An 18,287-nucleotide genomic window follows, 5' to 3' on the forward strand; every position below is an offset into this window, starting at 1 on the left:
ACCCTATACTATTTTTTTGATAGACTTATGACTGATAATTTGTTAGTAAATGTCAATCATTCCAATAGTCTTTTTTATTTTACTTGATAATGTGTTCATATGATGGACATTTTAGTATATTTACATGGGCTGGGTGCCATATCTACAAAGTTGCAATATTATATACAATTCACCATATCTACAAAGGTGCCTTCTGTGTCTACAATGTTTCTTTAAAATTGTGCTATCTTTGATAAACAAAATATACATTGGTCTTATTTAGTTGGGCATTATTATTCATTAGAAGAAAGAATATTCTCTGATGAACTTAACTTAGTTTTGCATTATTATGTGCAAACATGACCTTAGTGAAAACTTGAGGACATAATTGTACAACCAATAGAGTAGATCTTGTTCACTGTTCAAGTAAAGTTGGAGTAAAGGCCAAGTGTAATATGTTCATGATTCTTTTCTTCAAGCTTTATGAAGTTACACAAGCAGTCATTGTACCAAATATTGTGGTTAGAAGTAAGTATTTTAGACACAGAAGGCAGAGACAAAAAATAATGATAGACAAATAATGTTGGAAGAAGTTTCTCCAAAAATGTAGAAGCACACAATTAATGGAAAAGGAATTTCAATGAACCCTACTAAAGTTAGACAAAATTGAATAATGTTATACAATTTACACCTTATACTCATCCTCTCATTAACTCGTCTATATTTGTAGATATTAATTAAGCTAAAACAAAGTTCCCTCTCTCTAGTTTAAGCCGCTATGTATTCCCCAAAAAAAACAAAGAAAAGAAAAGCTAATCTACAACAGCAATAAATAATGATCTTTCGTGATTCCATGTGAGCCATGGTCACAGCATCTAGAACTAGGGGTTTTCGACCCTGGTCGGGTATGTATTTTAGAAAATCTGACCCAACTCACTACCCCAGCCTAAAACTGTGAATTGCTAAGAAAAGTAATCATGCATCTAGAGGATTGGAATAATTTATCCAAACCTTGCCACACTGAAGTCTGAACATCTAGGAGTTTCTTAGCCTTCTCTTGCAATGTCAACTGGCATCGAACCGTTTCGCCATGTATCTAACCAAAAAGAATATGCAGCCATTATTAATTAAGATGTATTTTCATTAACAAAAACCTTCCCATCAGTTCCTTAATAAAGTCTGTACCTTCAGGAACAATCTGATCAAGGCTTGTATGAACTCGAAGTTGTTGCGGTAAGTAATTTCGTGTATAAAATAATCAAGAAGAAGTTCAATTGAAATAAGTTCAGGTCTGTTTGCAGGTTCTTGATGATCATCGTCGTCTATAATCTGCAGCATGCGAAGTTCCAAATCCAATGTTGATGGAGATAAACCTTTTATGTAATCAGTAAAGGCTGAGACTGAGAAAAATAGGGACAAAATCAGCAACACTTCCAAGTTTACAGCTAAAGCATAAACAATCTCAAATAAATTATAGGAAAAGAAATGCAAACATTCTATTGACGTACAGTTCTTTGTTTCAGAAGAAGATTCAAGAAGCTGCAAGAATTGAGATGATGTTATATCGGATTTCTTTTGTTGTTCACTATCAACTCTTTTTTCCTCTCCCTCTTTGTTTGCTGACTCCGAAGGCTTAAATAGTATTTCTCCAGAGAGAGAAGGAAGAGATGGCAGGAAGAAAGGAGCCTTTTCAGGTTTCTTTGGAGGTTCAATTGGTTTATTACGGACCTGCAAGTAGAAAATTCAAGAACATAAAAAGGCATTAGCACATAAATGAATTTTCTTTCTTTCTTTGCTGCTGTGGCCTGTGTGGTGGGGGAATCAAGTAACAATAAAATGATACCTTTATTATGTCCAAATTGATCAAGCTCTGCCACTGACTTCTGGGCAACAGTGAAAGCGTAATTAAATCTGGAATTTGCTGGGTGGAGATGCTTAAGCATGATAAATCTTTAGATTCAGGAAGATTTGAAGGATTTTCAACACGATCTTCAAACTCCATTCCACTTGCAAGGGTATTCACGTTTGATGAACCAGTGAACATTAATTGATTCACCCTAAAATATTAACAAAAAACGGAATCATAAATTTTGAGCAGTCTTACAGAAGGAACGAAAGAGAAGCCAGCGGAAATACGTTCTAGCTCTCTGACTATCACTTTTTTTCCCTCTGGTGAACTCTTCTAACCAACCATCAAGAACATTGAGAAGTTCTGATCTTTAAGCATGTCTTCATTATATCTACGTAACTAAATAGTAAATATTACCTAAAATGTGCGACTAACTTCTAAGTTATCATGTATCATCAAATCAATTTCGCTCAAGGTATGGTGTTGGGGCTTACTTTCATACGGGGGCAGGCTCACTTTAAGTCTCTTTCACAAATTTTTTCTATTTACCATCTTTCAACGTTTGTATCATTAACTGGAAGGTTTCCGATTAAAGATCACAAAGAAAGAAGTCAAATTTAGTTAAATTAGGAAAAAATAAAAACAGTTCCAAAAGGATTACATATGAATTTCAAAATTAACAAACAAAAAACAGTGATTAAAGTATCAATGTTAAAATAAAATAAGTCCGTTTCATACCAGACAATAATACTAAAAAAAGTTCTCCCCATTTATACCGTTCCTTGTTTACCTAGCAACTAATTTAGTATGTCTATCACCATCAAGATAACTTACCAAAGGTATACTCCATTTTGATCTACATGCGTAGTTGCCAAAATATCCATATTTGGAGAAATGGAAAACGCAGTAATTGAGGCATCAACATGTAGTGCATCTATTTGCCTTGCTAAAATGACGTCCCAAATTCTAAGACTTCCATCCATACTAGATGATAAAAGCCATTTTCCATCCTCACTGAAAGACAAATCTGTAATGCGATCGGTATGACCTTCAAATTTCCGAACCAGTCTTAAAGCCACAATGTCAAACAGACGGATAACCAAATCATCCGTTACAACTGCCAAAAGTCCTGAAATTTAATTTTAAAAACAGATTAAAAACATGATGCAACCACAAGGAAACTGTATCATCAAGGTCGAACTTGAATCTTGAGGAGAAGGAAGTTACCATTTACTCGATGATAGACAATCTTCGCAACAGAACTACCAATTTCCCATCTGGATTTTAGATCACGCTCCTTGAAATTCCAAACCTGTAACATAAGACAGTAAAAAGATGAGGCTTTCATATATTTTGATAAATCCAAACTAACCTCTGAGATACCCCAAGTTTCAGTTGGTTGCTAAGTTAAAGAGCATGCAATAGAAACCTTTATATCTCCATGAACTCCAGCACTTATAACGTGGGTATTTGTAGAGTCACAAGCAAGACCAACAACTTCTCCAACATGTGCACAGCTTCCACCTTCCATTTTGTCCAGGTAACTACCTCTACTAGCACCTGATTGCAGATTGAATCGCTCAATCCAACCACCTTCTGTCCCTAAGAAGGCAAAATTTCCACATGCACTGATTGCACAAGCCTGTTACAAGATGAAGTATATCATATAGGGTTTTTTGTCAACAGAAATAAATACTACATTTGCATGACATCAAAGGGACTAAAAATGTTCAGAAATCAAAATCCTTTCATTATGAAGTAATCATACACTAGAAGTATATCAAGTTTTAGGGATTTCAATTGATGATTTAAAAATAAAGAGTATGCAAGTACATGCATTTGGAATCAGGGAACATGCACACATCTCCAGATCCACGCAAACATCAGATAAGCCCAATAGACAATTTACCACCAAAATAAGAGAAATACGCCCTTCCTCAACTCATCATTCCCAGTTTTCATCTTAAATTATCATAGATTATTTTTCATATCTCGGAACAGTTAGGTTAACAGAATTATTACACTTTCAACCATTATAGAAATAACAAAACATGAATAAATCAGGTAATCTGAAGCATATATCACTTTTAACTCCTAAACTATATATCAAATAACATATAGTTGCCTAGAAACAGGGTGAAAGGAACATCATTTTGAAACATACCTTAACGGGAGTCGGGTTTTCTGGGCATGGTTTCAAAATATGCTCACCAAGAACAAAGTTTTGAAGTCTCCATACATATGCTTGTGGAGTATCAACATGGCATGTAACCACATTGCACCAGTCCCGTTCTCTAATTTCAGCTGAAACAAATTAAAGAGAAGTGCATTATTAAATTTAACATCATCTAAGTGACACCAAATGAAAACACAATTACAAGTGAAGATAAAGCTTGGAATATTGATACAGCTTAGAATTGGATTAAATATTTTACAAAATTGTTAAGGGATATTTGAACATTTCACTTAAGAATTTCATTGATGGTCCATTCTACCTGGCAAACGTTTTGTAGTTATAATAACTTTTTTAATTTAACTTAATTTAATATGTGGAGAAGGGGATTCAAGCCTTTGATTTCTTATTGATTAATCGATGGTAAATACCTTAACCAGTCCGACTATGCTAAGGTTGATGCTTTTTGTTTGAATTTTCCATTGAATGCAAATGGAAAAATGGCGGTATAAAAGAGAGCATATCAGGAACTTCAATTATGTATTGCTTTTTAGCACCTTATTGGAGCATTTTGTTCAAATAGTTATGTTACTTGGTCAATGCTGATTAGGGTGTTTTATAAGCTCTGCCTCCATCGGTCTAGGATGTGGGTGGATTATAATCTAATTTCTCTATTTTCTTTTTCCTTTTGGTACTTTATCTATTGGGTCTTTGTTTAAATTGTTTTTGGATATCATATTATTGGGTCTTTGTTTAAGGGGATGATGAGGTACATAATTAAAAAACACAGAAAAGCTTTCTTTCCTCCTACCCTAAGAAGCACAAATACCGACAAGCAACACGACGACACGCCATTTTTCAGAAAAGTAGAACACGACACATCGAGAACACGTCAATTTTTTAATAAAAGAATTAAATATATGTCATGCATATAAACATATTTGATATTACATAACACGGATTCCAATTAAAAACATTTAAAAAAAAAGTTTAGAGCCATAAAACGTAACTAGTTCTAGTAGAGTAGTTTGTTCAACAAAACAAAAGCCAAAAGGTAAAAAACTACAAAATAAAATAAAAAAACATGTCTTCATTTTTCTCCAATGACCTCTTGAGAATCCTGAACTTGAGCTTCACCACTAACATCCGTAAAAGCTATAGCCTCCATTTGGTATATGATATGTGGGACACCATGATAGGAAAAGTGAAATTGGAAATCTATAAACATGAAGGAAACCGCATGATGAATTTTCATCTTTTTATCACGTGGTGCATCAAATTTTGACTGATCGATGAAATTAAGATAACACTCATCACCATTGTTTGGCACATTCTCTAAATCCAAGGAATATAAGTCATATTGGATCTTTATTTTATTTTTCAATTCCTAAGCATACTCTAAGTTTGGCCTACTTTAAAATTTTATTTAGGTATTATAGCGCACAACGGCTTCAAGAAGACAAGTCTCGAGTCCCACCACATCAAGACTTAGAGGTAGCAAGAGAGAGGATAAAGTGTATTAAGAAATATTTTTGTTCAGAGGATGAGCGCACGAAAGTGAACATTGAATGTGCCAATTTCTCTACAACGTGTGAACAATTTGCTGATCATGAATCCGTTCGTAATAGATATAATATGCCTCCGAAATGGTGCCATTACTCCAACTTTGGCGTCACTAGCTTCATCCTCCTTGTGTTGTGAGAAAAATTACTTATTTGCCCTTCATTCTCCTTGTGTTGTGAGAGAAATTGGAGTACATATTCATTTTGTGCACTCCACGAGAAGAAACAAGGTGACACCACAAAATGCAGAAGATTTGATGTACATGCATGGCAATCTACGTCTTTTATCAGGAAGAACTCCTGAATATCTCAAAGAAGAGACCGAAATGTGGGAAATTGTTGGGGATTCGTTTGATTCATTTGAAGATGCAGGACTGCTTGAGGTGGCTAGTTTATCTTTGGACGAATCAAAATTAGAAGCTATAGCTTTTACCGATGTTAGTGGTAAGGCTCAAGTTCAAGATTCTCAAGAGATCATTGGTGAAGAATGAAGACATGTTCTTGATTTTATTTTGTAGTTTAGTCTTTCACCTTTTGGCTTTTCTTGTGTTGAACAAACTACTCTACTAAAACTTATGTTTTATGGCTCTAAACTTGATATTTTGATGTTTTTAATTGGAATATTTCACAATATGTTTATATGCATGACGTATATTTAACTTTTTTTACTAAAAGAATCGAGATGTCCCCGACATGTCATGTCCTACTTTTTTGAAAAATGGTGTCGCCATGTCAGCATCGTTGTGTCGCTGTGTCGCGTGTCTCTGTGCTTCCTAGTCTATGTGAATAAAAAGTTCCTCTTTTTTCTAAGCAAGTATCAGATTGTACTATACGTGGATTGCAACAATTTAAATGATTCTTATAAAAAAAAAAAGACTAGACTAAATTTAGAAGTTATAACAAAGCATGTTCTATCAAAAAATAATCCATTAGAATGCAGCATCCTGTGACATGGATCAGAGTATCATGATGAAAGTAAAACATGAATGTCGAAAGCTAAATTTTAATGAGAAAATAAAAATCATGATGAGTCGGATAATGATATTAACCGTAGAAGCAAAACTAAAGGTTGGAGAAAAAGTGAATAAACAACCAGACTTTGTCTGGAGCATCTGTATCGTGATAATTTAATGTAACGTTAAGGAAATGGAGGATCAGTATGACACATTAACGACCCACTAGGAAGAAAAATAACACTTGGAAGAAGGAACTTACCACAATCAAAAGCTATGACGGGCTTCAACTTTATTTCTTCTTCCTGAAATAGCATAAATAAAACTAACAAGAGTTAGTAACCCCTTTTGATTTATTATTGAAAATAAATAGGTCAACACAAAAAACTTAGTGAAAAAATCCTTTAAAGATCGAGGGATATCAACGCAGTTCTCTCCTTCTCCCTCCCTGGTCAACCATTAAAGAAGATCATGGTTCTTTGGTGAAACTTTGAAACAGCTTTTTATTTTTGGACCTTATGGTTGTAATATGAAGCATTCTCTGATAAGCACCAAACCATATATACATTTATCAAATCGACTTCCTTATTAGCTTTGTGGTGGTAGTAAATTATCTTCTCATTTTCCAATTACAACTTGACTACCTAAAGTATTTTTTGTAATTATCTACATATATAAATTTCTTTTATATTCTACTTCATCAAATCAATAAAATAATTTTTTTAAAAAATCAAAACAAAAACACAAAACGCACATAAACAAATTTAAGATATTTCCCCAAAAATAGATATAGAATGCTTGCTGCCGTCGTTTTGTCCTCTCTGTTTAAAAGACAACGAGGATTTATTACACTTATTCATTTTTTGCCCCTACTCTAAACGCTGAAATAGCATTCTTTCTTTGTTCAAAATTGCATGGGTATTTGATGGATCCCTAAGCTCCAATATGCTTCAGCTGCAAAAGGGGACCTTGTTATCAAAGAAACCGTCCTAATTTGGATTAATATGGCTAAAGCGCTGCTGCTTGAGATTTGGTTTGAGCGCAATCAGCACATTTTTCACAATAAAGAAAGGAGTTGGTTTGACAACTTGGACATGTCAAAAAAGAATGTAGCATCATGGTGTTCCATGAGAGTTGAATTCAGAGATTATTCAATTCAGGATATTCTCTCAATTGAACTGCATTCATCCACCATTCAGCTTAAGAGAGGATACGGATTTTAGATTTTCAGTGTATTCGGTTTCTTTTCTTTTATGTTTCTTTTTCATTTAAATTTTGTCTAGTTTGGCTGGTTTGTAGTGCTATATTTGGTCGTTATATGACCATTGTTTCTCTTCGGGATATGATGATGGTGCTAAGGGAGTATCTAACCTAGTTGAGAGGTCTGGGTAAGCCTATTGATCTTCTCTTTTCTCTCACTCTCTAAGCTTCTCTACTATGCTCATGGTATAGTTCTCTTGTACCTTAAGTATGCTACTAATAAAGAAGTTTGTCTCTGTTTCAAAAAAGAAAGATATAGAATTAAAAGCAATTTATAGAAATAAGTTAAAAAGGTCAATCTAATAAACAATTATGAAATAGTTCTCAAGAACATACCCTAACAACCCCTTAATCACTAAGGAACTTCTCAAGACTAGCCTTTCTTATTCTTCTATCTTTCCCACATTATAAATAAAGTTCTCGTAAATAATTTTAGAATACAGAATATAATAATGTTTCAAACCACAACAATTTTAACCATGAGGTAATCATAAAAGATCATTTGTAAAGCATAAATTACTAGTGGCTGGTGGTTCGATCCAATTATTTATGAAAGGTATACCAGGACCACCAAGTAAACAAAACAGAAGAAACAATCACAATGCCAGATCAGTTGATGTTATTTGCAAGCCTACCAACAAATACAATTGCCTAGAAATTACAACAATTTCATTTGAACCATACCTTCAGTTTTAGTTTCTTCGCACGTTTAGAGACATGCCGTTGAGAAAGCTCCCTGCTTTGCTGATCCTAATCAGAATTTACAGCAAGAGGATGAGCATTGAAGTCTATAGATTATAAATTGAGCATGCAGAAATCGGTAAAAAGAGTTCAGAGGCTGAAATTACAAAAATCCCAATATCTGAAGTAGCTCAAGTAAGATTCCAAAAATGAGACTTCCTTTTCTCTTCAAAAATACTTTTAAAAATTATAGTTAATTACTCTGCAAATAAAATCCACGTTCAAACCCCATGACATTTTATTTACATACAAAACAATTACATTGATCTAAGAAATTGCAAAACAGATTTACAATTGATGGTAATACAATAAGTTACCCCAGTTCTAAAGAAGGGATGTCTATGAGTATGAAACAAAAAGATTTGAACTTTTATTCCAAGATTTAGCAAAATGACAAAGTCAAAAAGAAGTATTGAAGGGCCTATCCTTTGTCCATGAAGACTAATTGGTTTCTTTCCTTCAAGCTATGCAACATTCTTCTAGTAATGCTCAATCTTTTCAGTTGTCTATTCAGGTTTCTAAATCTACAATCCATGTCTCTAGAAAGAAAAATACTTGGCCTACCTTCTCCATTGTACTCCAAAGAAAATCTACTCTTGTGTCCAAGAAAATTCAATGATTGATTCACAAATTTTGAAAGAAGCATGTGCTTGGCTCCTCACTGCCTCACCGAAGTTACAATAGCCACCTTCACAACCTACCAACTCATAGACTCATTCAGTGATCACTACTCTAAGGTCAAATGACTCAAATGCCACTTTAACCAAAAGTATCATTAGCTCTACCACTACTACGGATCCTATATCCTCTCCATTTATTGATGATATCGAACTTGATGAAGCATCTAATGTTAGTATGAACAACTAGATATCTGAAGCATTTAGTTGATATAGAGATTGATGAACTTTCCGTCAAGGACAATTGAGAAAACATTCAAAAGTCTCTTTTTGGAAGATGATAGAAGAAATTCAGTTGAAGTTTTGAAATAGAAAATGTCAGTACAAAAGTATCGTTCAATTCCTCCCAAATTGCAGTCCTTATATCATAAATGAGACTCGCAGACTACAAATGAAAGATATCACGTCCAACTCACCACAAATTAAGAACTTACCTGAATGACAGATAAAAATGTAATTTAGAATTCAGAAACGTATATGTCTTATTCTCATTGAGTCAAAGCAATGTTACATATTTATATAGAGAATAAACTAAACCCTAGAGACTAAGTAAAATTACAATAAAGGACATATGTATATATATATATATATATCATAACAAAAAACAATGACATAAAGGATGCAAAAGTAAACATATCCACTTTAACATATCATTTCTTACTGGCATAGAGGCTAAATCCATCATAACAACCATATTTGTCCTCTTTCCATTGTTAAAAGAACTAACCTGGATTACAGAGAAAAGCCTGAAGGCACGATCCTGACCGGCAGATAAGATGTGTCTCCCATTCGCATAAAACCTATGATAAATAAGAAAAATGTGAATCGAGGAGATATCACATAAATTGTATCACTTAAAAGGAAAGCCCAAGTAAGACCTAAAAGCACGTAAACAAAATAAAAGCAAGAATGTAGAAAATTAATAATAAAAAATTGAAGTGCCAGGGCATTTTTCAACAAATTAAAATTTAGTTTTTGTAATTCAAACTTGTTATTTTAATTAGAAAAGATCAAGAAATGTTCATTTTTCATCAGTGGAATACATAGCGCGCTATTTTCTCAACCTAAGAAATATACTGATGTGTTTAAAATATAAATATACATTCTCAATGAACAACAAATAGAATCTTAGGTGAGAACAACATGCAAACAATATAATGCAAGGGAAACCCACTTTACATAAGGAAATGAGTGTGGTACAAAAGGCATCTCACCTAATGCAAAGAGGAGGGGCACTGTGCCCACTGCGAAAGCGTAATAAACGGGGATCTCCATCTGTTGTATCAAATATCCACATCTACCAAAAAAGTAACAAGGAATGATTTTCCAAAAACGATAAAGTACAGAGACAAATCTCTACAAAAAAGAAAAGTAGAGGGGCTTGTACGGCATAAAAATGAGAATGATGAAAAGTTTGTTTTTAAATCAAACTTCATTAGAAAAAGAAAAACAAGAGTGTTTATTAAGAAGTACAACAGGAGAAGAGAAGGACCATAGACGAGATTCTTCTGGCAGGTTTAGTTGGAAAGAAACATAGGGCTTTCAATTCAAAAGAAAGCTAAATGAAATGTTTTAGACCAGATGAAAGCAGTTTGATTATCAGGCAGAAAAATGGTAAAAAATAATTTCCCGGTTGGCTTCAAAAGCAGCTCACGTTCCTTTCTGTAATGTTCTATTTCTTCATAGATAAAAGCATGTCGCATCTTTTTACCTATTTCAGATTTAATGTCCCACTAGTTTCTTTGTAACTAAATGTAATAGGGTTGAGGCAATTGTCCAATGAGAATAACTAAGGTACAAGTAAGTTGACTCTGACACACACGAATATTTAGAAAAAGTCGTCTTTTCATTTCTTTATATATGTGCGCACGTGGGCATGCAAAAGAAATGTTTCGCTAATGAGATGAATAACAAAAAAGAAGGAAAAGAAACCCCCATGCCTAAGGTCCGTATTTTAAACTGTATAATTTTAATTCTATATAAAGTAATTTTCCTAATAAATAAAAAGTGACATTAGATAGATGTCTTTACCAGTGTTTGGGCCAATTCGCCCCTCCCTCAACTATTCCTCAATGGACGTCTTAACCCTTCTATATTTGGTGGCTAAGGTAACTCGTAAAATAGTACATTCTAAGCAAGTGGTCAGGCCACCATGCCCATTTCACTAAGCCATTTATAGTTAACATGCCTCTTATCGACTAAGGTCAATCCAGGTTGGTTATCATAATAGTTTCTACTATTTAGGATCTAGAATTCTTTTCCTTTTTACATATATCTCGATAAGATATAAGGTCCTGCAATTCTCTGCAATTATGTAAGAATTGTAAAAAGAAACCCATAGAGGGCTATAGTATTCTCTTACTTTGATGGAATTATCTGCTGATGAACTCATAAGTACTGGTTCATTAGCAAAGAAGTGAAGTGAAACTATTGAGCTATCATGTGCTTCTCTAATGACCGATTGAAGTCTTCTCTTCTCAAGATTCCATATGCTTATAACACCTGATGAACCTCCAGATGCAAGAAGAGGCTGTCCATCTTATAAAACATATTAATTAAAGTCAGAAAACCTTAATTCACTAAGAATCATTTGGTAAAAAGAAAATTACAAGTCATTGAATTATATAAAAAAGAAAAACAAAACAAATGGACTCTTCTAAATATTCAAATTCATTGACAGAACAAAATTGGATACTTGACAAATGACAACGATAAAGTTTATCCTTTTTGTTTGATGAAGTGATTACCTGAGCTGAAGGACAGGGCAGTAACAGATCCTCGCGTTGAGTGGGTGAATGAAAACAATTCTTGATCATAACGAATGTTATGAACATGAACCTTCCCATCAGCGCAGCCAATGGCAACAACATCTAGAGCAGGTGATGAAACACAGCAGCAAACAGATGAATTCCATCCCTTGAACTCAAAGAGTTTCTTCTTCGAGCTGATGTTCCAAAGCTCCAAAGAACCTTCCAAGCTTCCAAGTATAACCTGTTCGAACAGTTATCCTTGAGGTTCCTTAATTTCAATGTAATAATGAGTACTACACTATTTATATCCAGTGTTCCAAAATGCCCTCCTGGACGCACGCCTAGGCTCAAGGCCTAGGTTTAGCATCTCGTTTTGAAAAGGCAAGGCTCACAAAATAAGGCACGCCTTTGGTGCAGCCCCAAGGCTCAAAGCACCACGCCTTGGGGCTTTTTCATTATTTAAAGGAAAAAAAAAGTAATAATTACGGGTTTTCTTCTTTATTAACTAAAAAACTAAAATTTACTAAAAGCTTAAATACAAAATTTACTGTGTTTAGGGGTTTTTTTCACATTTCCACTTTGACTATTCTCTCTTTTCTTAGTGTAGTACTTCTATAAATGCGTCGGAAAAGAAAAGCCTGGACATTTTTTTAACTCCTTGTGCTTAAGCCCAGAAAGACTCTTACACCCTATTGCACCTTGAGCTTTGAAAACACTGTTTATGCCGCATGCACTTGGCTTTCTACAACGGCTCTGACAGAAAACAACAGAAGCAATAATCCTACTAAATTTCATTGTTAAACAACATATTGTTCTAGATTCTTCTCATATTTTATGGGTATAGGGAATCTCATAAAACTTTATTGCATGAAAAATATTCACAATTTTATCAAACAAGTTCCTCAAGTTTGAAACTGCTTAGCAATGAAGTGTTTAAGAATAATTGAAATGAAATACCATGTGGAAAAGAAAGCAATTACTTTGTTTAGATATGTGTCTGGATGCATTATACAGCTAGGACTAAATTTTCTGCCTAAGATGACTTGGCCAACTGGAGACTGACTATCTTCAATCCCTTTGAAAGGCCACATGAACATATTTCCATTAATGTCAACACTTAGGATGTGATCTCCAAACAATAGCAACAAGTTGACCTTGGCCTTATGGCTACTCCAATTTGCTACCTGCAAAGCAATCATCAAATATGTCTAAAGAATTGGCACCTGAGAAAATCAATGACAAGCAAGTGTCCATGTCTAAGAGCATCTTCATGGCACGTAAAAGACCTTAGCATAAGAAGAATATGAAAGAGAGAAAGAGAGATTCTTCAGCATTACTGCAGCGAATTTTATACCTAATGACACTCAACAAATTAAGCAAGAATATAAAATACAACTTTGAAAATTGATATGACAAAGTGGATATATTTAACAACTAAAACAAGTAAAATTCCATACTAAACAAAAACAATCTGGAAGTTATCAGAATGAAAAACCTCAGTTGCATTTCTTTTATTTAGTATAGAACTAAGAAGATATGTCCAAAAATATATACATAATTCTTTAAAATACATATTTCCTTCATTCGATCACCTTTGGATGCATCATTCTCTCTTTTAGGCATCGTTTTTTGTTATTTATTGGTGTATCCATTGTACTATTTTGGTAATTTCATTCATCAACGAAATGCTTCTTATCCAAAAAAAAAATAGTTCTTTAAAATAACTGGATATACATATTCTTCCAAAAAAAATGATATTTAGACATTACAAACTAAAAACTCATTATTAGGAGTAGGCGAGTTCAAAAAACCCAATGACCCAAAAAACATGATCAACCCAACTCGACCTAAACTTATTACTAGTTTTAAAAAAAATGACTTTTTCTACTTATGATACTATTGTATAAAAATTAATTTAATGATCTTTTTAGATAATTTATGCTATAACAACTCCTAAAAAAAATTTAGACCGTGGAAAGAAAATTTTCATAATATAAAGTAAATTGAGATTGAGTTGCTTTAAATTCTTAATTCAATATATGAAAATTATTTAATTTAAATATTAGGACAAAAATTTAATTGAGTGATCTGACTAACCCAAATACTTCATGGTTGGGTTGGTTGGGTTCATTATTCAATAAGGATTATTTGGGTTGAAGAAATATACAACTCAAACAATTAGGTTTGGTCTAAGAAGTGCCTGAACCCAACCCATGAACACCCCTACTTAGGGGGACTTCTAAAAGCTTCCTATGGTAGGAAAATAGCATCAGAGATTAAACTCAATCTAAAAAATGAATACAAGAAATCACAACAAGAACCTTCTTATAGGATCCTTGTTGTTTTTTTTATAGAAAGCAACGCAACAAGAATAAACCTCATGACAGATTATTGCAGGAGTCTTTAGAGAACACAAAAAACAGCATGGAACTCTTATCTATTTTTTCTTTTTTTCTTTTTTTCTCTTTTTTCTTTTTTTTGATAAAAACAGTGGCTTTCAATTAAGAAAAAAACAAAGGAATACATGGGCAAACAAAAAATCCAGCCCATAAAAAACACCTCCTCCTGTAGGAAAGGGACTCCAACGATGCATGGAACTTTTACCATATTAAACCTTTCCTTCAACAAACTTCTTATTCTTGAAAAGCCACAATTGTCTTTCAAATCAGACTTAATTACACTCCACAAAACTCTTGTTTTCCTACCATGACCGCAAAGTAGACAACAGATGTTTTTTAACAATGAAATTGTTAAGCCCCGTGCATCCAAACTTCAGACACAGAGCTTCCCAACAATTCTTGTCGTTGAACAAGTCATGAAAATCCTTCCCAGATTTGAGACTTAACAAGTGAAGAGAATCCTCCCCAAATTAATAAATAGCAATTTTTGGATAAAAAAATACTTCACTTATGTTAAATTGGGAGGAGGGGGTTGGAACCTGTCCATTTGAAGATCACAAAAACTTTTCCAATGGGCTATAAGAGATGGTGAGCCATATACTGTAGTTACAAAATGGTGGAGACAATTTACAGCCCATGAGCCAAAACAATTTATTCATTCCATAGGTCGGTCAAAGCATTGCTTTTTCTCTGTGAAGATTTAAACATTCCTTTTCAACCAAGTAGACCAAAAGGATCCTGAATATTAGGTAAACTGAATAATAACTTGGATTCAAGAACCATCTTGAACATTTTCTTTGAACCTTATCGAAGGTGTTTAACCTCCCCATACAACATTCGCTATTGAGTGCAATTTGTCTTCCACTGAGTTTTCATGAAATGATTTAGAAGGAAAAGAGCAAAAACAGCTCACTAAAAAGTGATCTAAATGAATACAAGACAGCTCAACGAGAATTTTCTGAATCAATTTAATTTATTTTGAAGAAAGCCTGTAGCCCCTCCTTTCCTTTTATAGTCAAAGCAGCACACTCACAGGCCAGCAGACAAACTTAAACAAAAAACCTTCATGCAACCCCATGTATTAAGGAAATTATGCCATTCCATCCGAATTAATAGAGCGAAGACTCTCAACAAGCTAGGATAAGAATTAATTATACATGTGTACACCTAAATCATTAAACATGAATGAGTAAATAAGCCCATATCTAATAATCAACAAACATTCTAAATATAATCAAAAAGTGATGAATTGAGCCTGAGCAGTTATGCATCTTTTGCCAGGAACATTTACTTCATAAAAATTGACATATTCCGAGTGAGCAAACCTGATGAGCACGCTTGAAAACTGCAATGTCAGACCCATAAGCAGCAAATGTGTACTCACGGTAGGAAGCAAGAGCTCGAATCTTCTTGGGCAATTGAGGACCTAAAGATCAAGCATCAACACAAATTAGTAGAATCACAAACACGGGTGAATCCCAAAACAGAAATTTTAGAAACACCCCACCTTAAAAAATTCCAAAAGACAAACAAACGGGTAAATTATATCCAAATGGAAATTAAAACAAAAACAAACTTCAAACCAAAAAGGAAAAGAAACGAAAAACTCACTTACCAACAAGCACTAAGTTTAACTTCGCGCACTGAAATAAGAAAAACAAACACATAAAAACGATTAAGCTCTAAAGTGACAGTTAAACTAAGAAAAACCAACAAAAATAACAGTAATCTTGTAAACTTAAACAGTTCAAGCAACTAACGGGGATAAAGGGCCGCAATAATAAAAATTCCACAAGGGAAAGAAGTATATTGAGAGAATGATCTTACATTATAAACTTGAAAAGCTTTGCCCACGCTAACGGTGACGAAGGTTTCGGTTCCAAGTCTCTGCACAGAGAAGGGGACGCTGTTTGTTATGTAGCCAATTGCTCTGTAAGGTTCAAAAATTCCCATTTTCTCTTGTCACTCTCCGAGAACTGAAGAAGCTCGAGAGACGCAGAGTGTAAGAAGAAGGGTTTTAGGAATTTCTTCAGCTATGTTCTCTTCCGGCAACGAAGAAGAAGAAGAAGAATAACGACGCTTGGTGGCGCTTTCAGGGTTTTGTGGCCGCCGACCAGAACGAAGGTTTAAGCAATAATGTCATATTTGTACCAAAATGCCCTTAATACCAAACCTATATTATCATTCATAATTTTATATATTATATTTACGTACTAAAACTTCCTATAAATTAATTTAAATCGCAAAACCCCAAAATATTTAAAATGAAAATGGTCAGAAATATAATATTTAAACAAATATTTACACTGTAATAAAATTTTCATGATTTTACATATAAATGTAAATACTTTATCAATTTTTATATTTTTGAAAAAAATACTCTATTTAAAATTGATAATTTTGACATGTTTTTTAAAGTATTTTTAACTTATGACAATATGGACCACATTATTCGAATATCATTTAAATCATCATTGACCCAAAAGTTTAAGCTAGTGAGTGAATGTAAATTTAATTATCATTCAACTTACCTGTGTCCATGTGTTAGTATTTGATGTTTAGTTTAACTTTTGAAGTGTTTAATTTTGAAAACGTGTTAATTTATAGTATAAAAAAATTGAGTGTTCCCAACAACTCAACTTAAAAGTTTATTTTTAAAAAATTTAACAAAAGAGTTTAAATATAAAGTTCTTAAACTTCACTTCACAACTTCATACTTCTTAACTTCTACTTTCTTACTCGTTTGTTCAAACTCCTCCATATTAAACTAATTAGTAAGTTAAATACATAACTCTTAAAACGTGTTTGGCACATGAGATGAGTTGAGTTCTACCAACTCATTGTTTTTGCCTACCAACTTTACATGTTGGTGGAGTTGAGTTGGTATATTGTACCAACTCACCCTATTTCTCTATTCTTTTCCATGTTTCTAATGGGTTCACCCATCAACCACCGTTAATGATTCATTGCTACATTCTGATAATCAACTTTGATGACCACTTTCACATGTCCGATTTTGACGACCGATTTCGGGCTCTAGCAACCACCTCAGTCGACAAACTCTGGCAACAACCTTTCTATGATCAACTTCGACTAATTTTAAGCTATAGTAACCATCTCAAATAACAAACTCCAAAGAAAATCAACTTTGATGACCACCTTCACGATACGAATTTTAGGCTTTGACAACAAACTCTTGCGACCAACTCCAATATCACATTCGTGCAACCGACTTCTACCTTCAATAACCACCTACAACTACAAACTTTGGTGAAAATCACATTTGGTAATTAAAATCAACCACCTTGAACTTCGGCCTCCAACAACCACCTCTACAATAAACTTTAACATAAACCACCTTTAACAATCAACTTGAGTGACAAGCCAACCACCTCTAACAATCAATATTGACATTTACCTTATGATCAACCTTAACAACGATCACATTAACTCCAACTACCAACTTTGTTCTTCATTTTCAACAACTAACCCGACCAATAAATAGTTATAAAAATAGAACTTGGGTGACAAAAGTACATTTAAATACAAAAATTAAAATATTAGTTTATAATGCTTAATAGTTGCCTCTTATGATAATTTTATATTGAGAAATTGTGGAAGGATGGTTGGGTCATCTCTATAGGCTTATTTATCACAAACATCCATAAAACCAATTGCTTTTAACAATGTTACCCCAATCAATGAAGATTTATTATTTGTGCTTACTAGGTTAACTAACCAACTCAACTATTTTAAAAAACGACATTTTTTTGTATGCACAAAATTGATTTTTCGTTGACCATATATAAATATATACATACGTTACACACGATTATATTTTTATGTAATTACATGCACATATAAAACAAGTGTTAAAACTAACAAAAATATCTATTATTTATGATTCAATTCAATAAAATTATTTTTCGTAATTTCGATCCAAT

General features: G+C 33.4%; 1 protein-coding gene across 1 annotated transcript; it reads right to left on the minus strand.

Annotated features, from left to right (window-relative positions):
• Positions 1-551: 551 nt before the first annotated feature.
• On the minus strand, positions 552-16,483 carry LOC101216698 (WD repeat-containing protein 36). Its single transcript, XM_004152810.3, has 18 exons — positions 16,171-16,483; positions 15,959-15,986; positions 15,669-15,769; positions 12,925-13,128; positions 11,942-12,185; positions 11,557-11,732; positions 10,409-10,491; positions 9,922-9,994; positions 8,461-8,526; positions 6,779-6,821; positions 3,993-4,132; positions 3,258-3,470; positions 3,056-3,140; positions 2,663-2,957; positions 1,823-2,036; positions 1,488-1,707; positions 1,165-1,379; positions 552-1,075 (listed from the first exon to the last, which is right to left on the minus strand). The coding sequence occupies exons 1-18, from the start codon at positions 16,294-16,296 to the stop codon at positions 926-928; spliced, it is 2,676 nt and encodes an 891-aa protein (XP_004152858.1). The 5' UTR covers positions 16,297-16,483; the 3' UTR covers positions 552-925.
• Positions 16,484-18,287: the final 1,804 nt, after the last annotated feature.

The sequence above is a fragment of the Cucumis sativus genome, chromosome 2, assembly GCF_000004075.3.
Source record: "Cucumis sativus cultivar 9930 chromosome 2, Cucumber_9930_V3, whole genome shotgun sequence".
Lineage (NCBI taxonomy): Eukaryota > Viridiplantae > Streptophyta > Magnoliopsida > Cucurbitales > Cucurbitaceae > Cucumis > Cucumis sativus.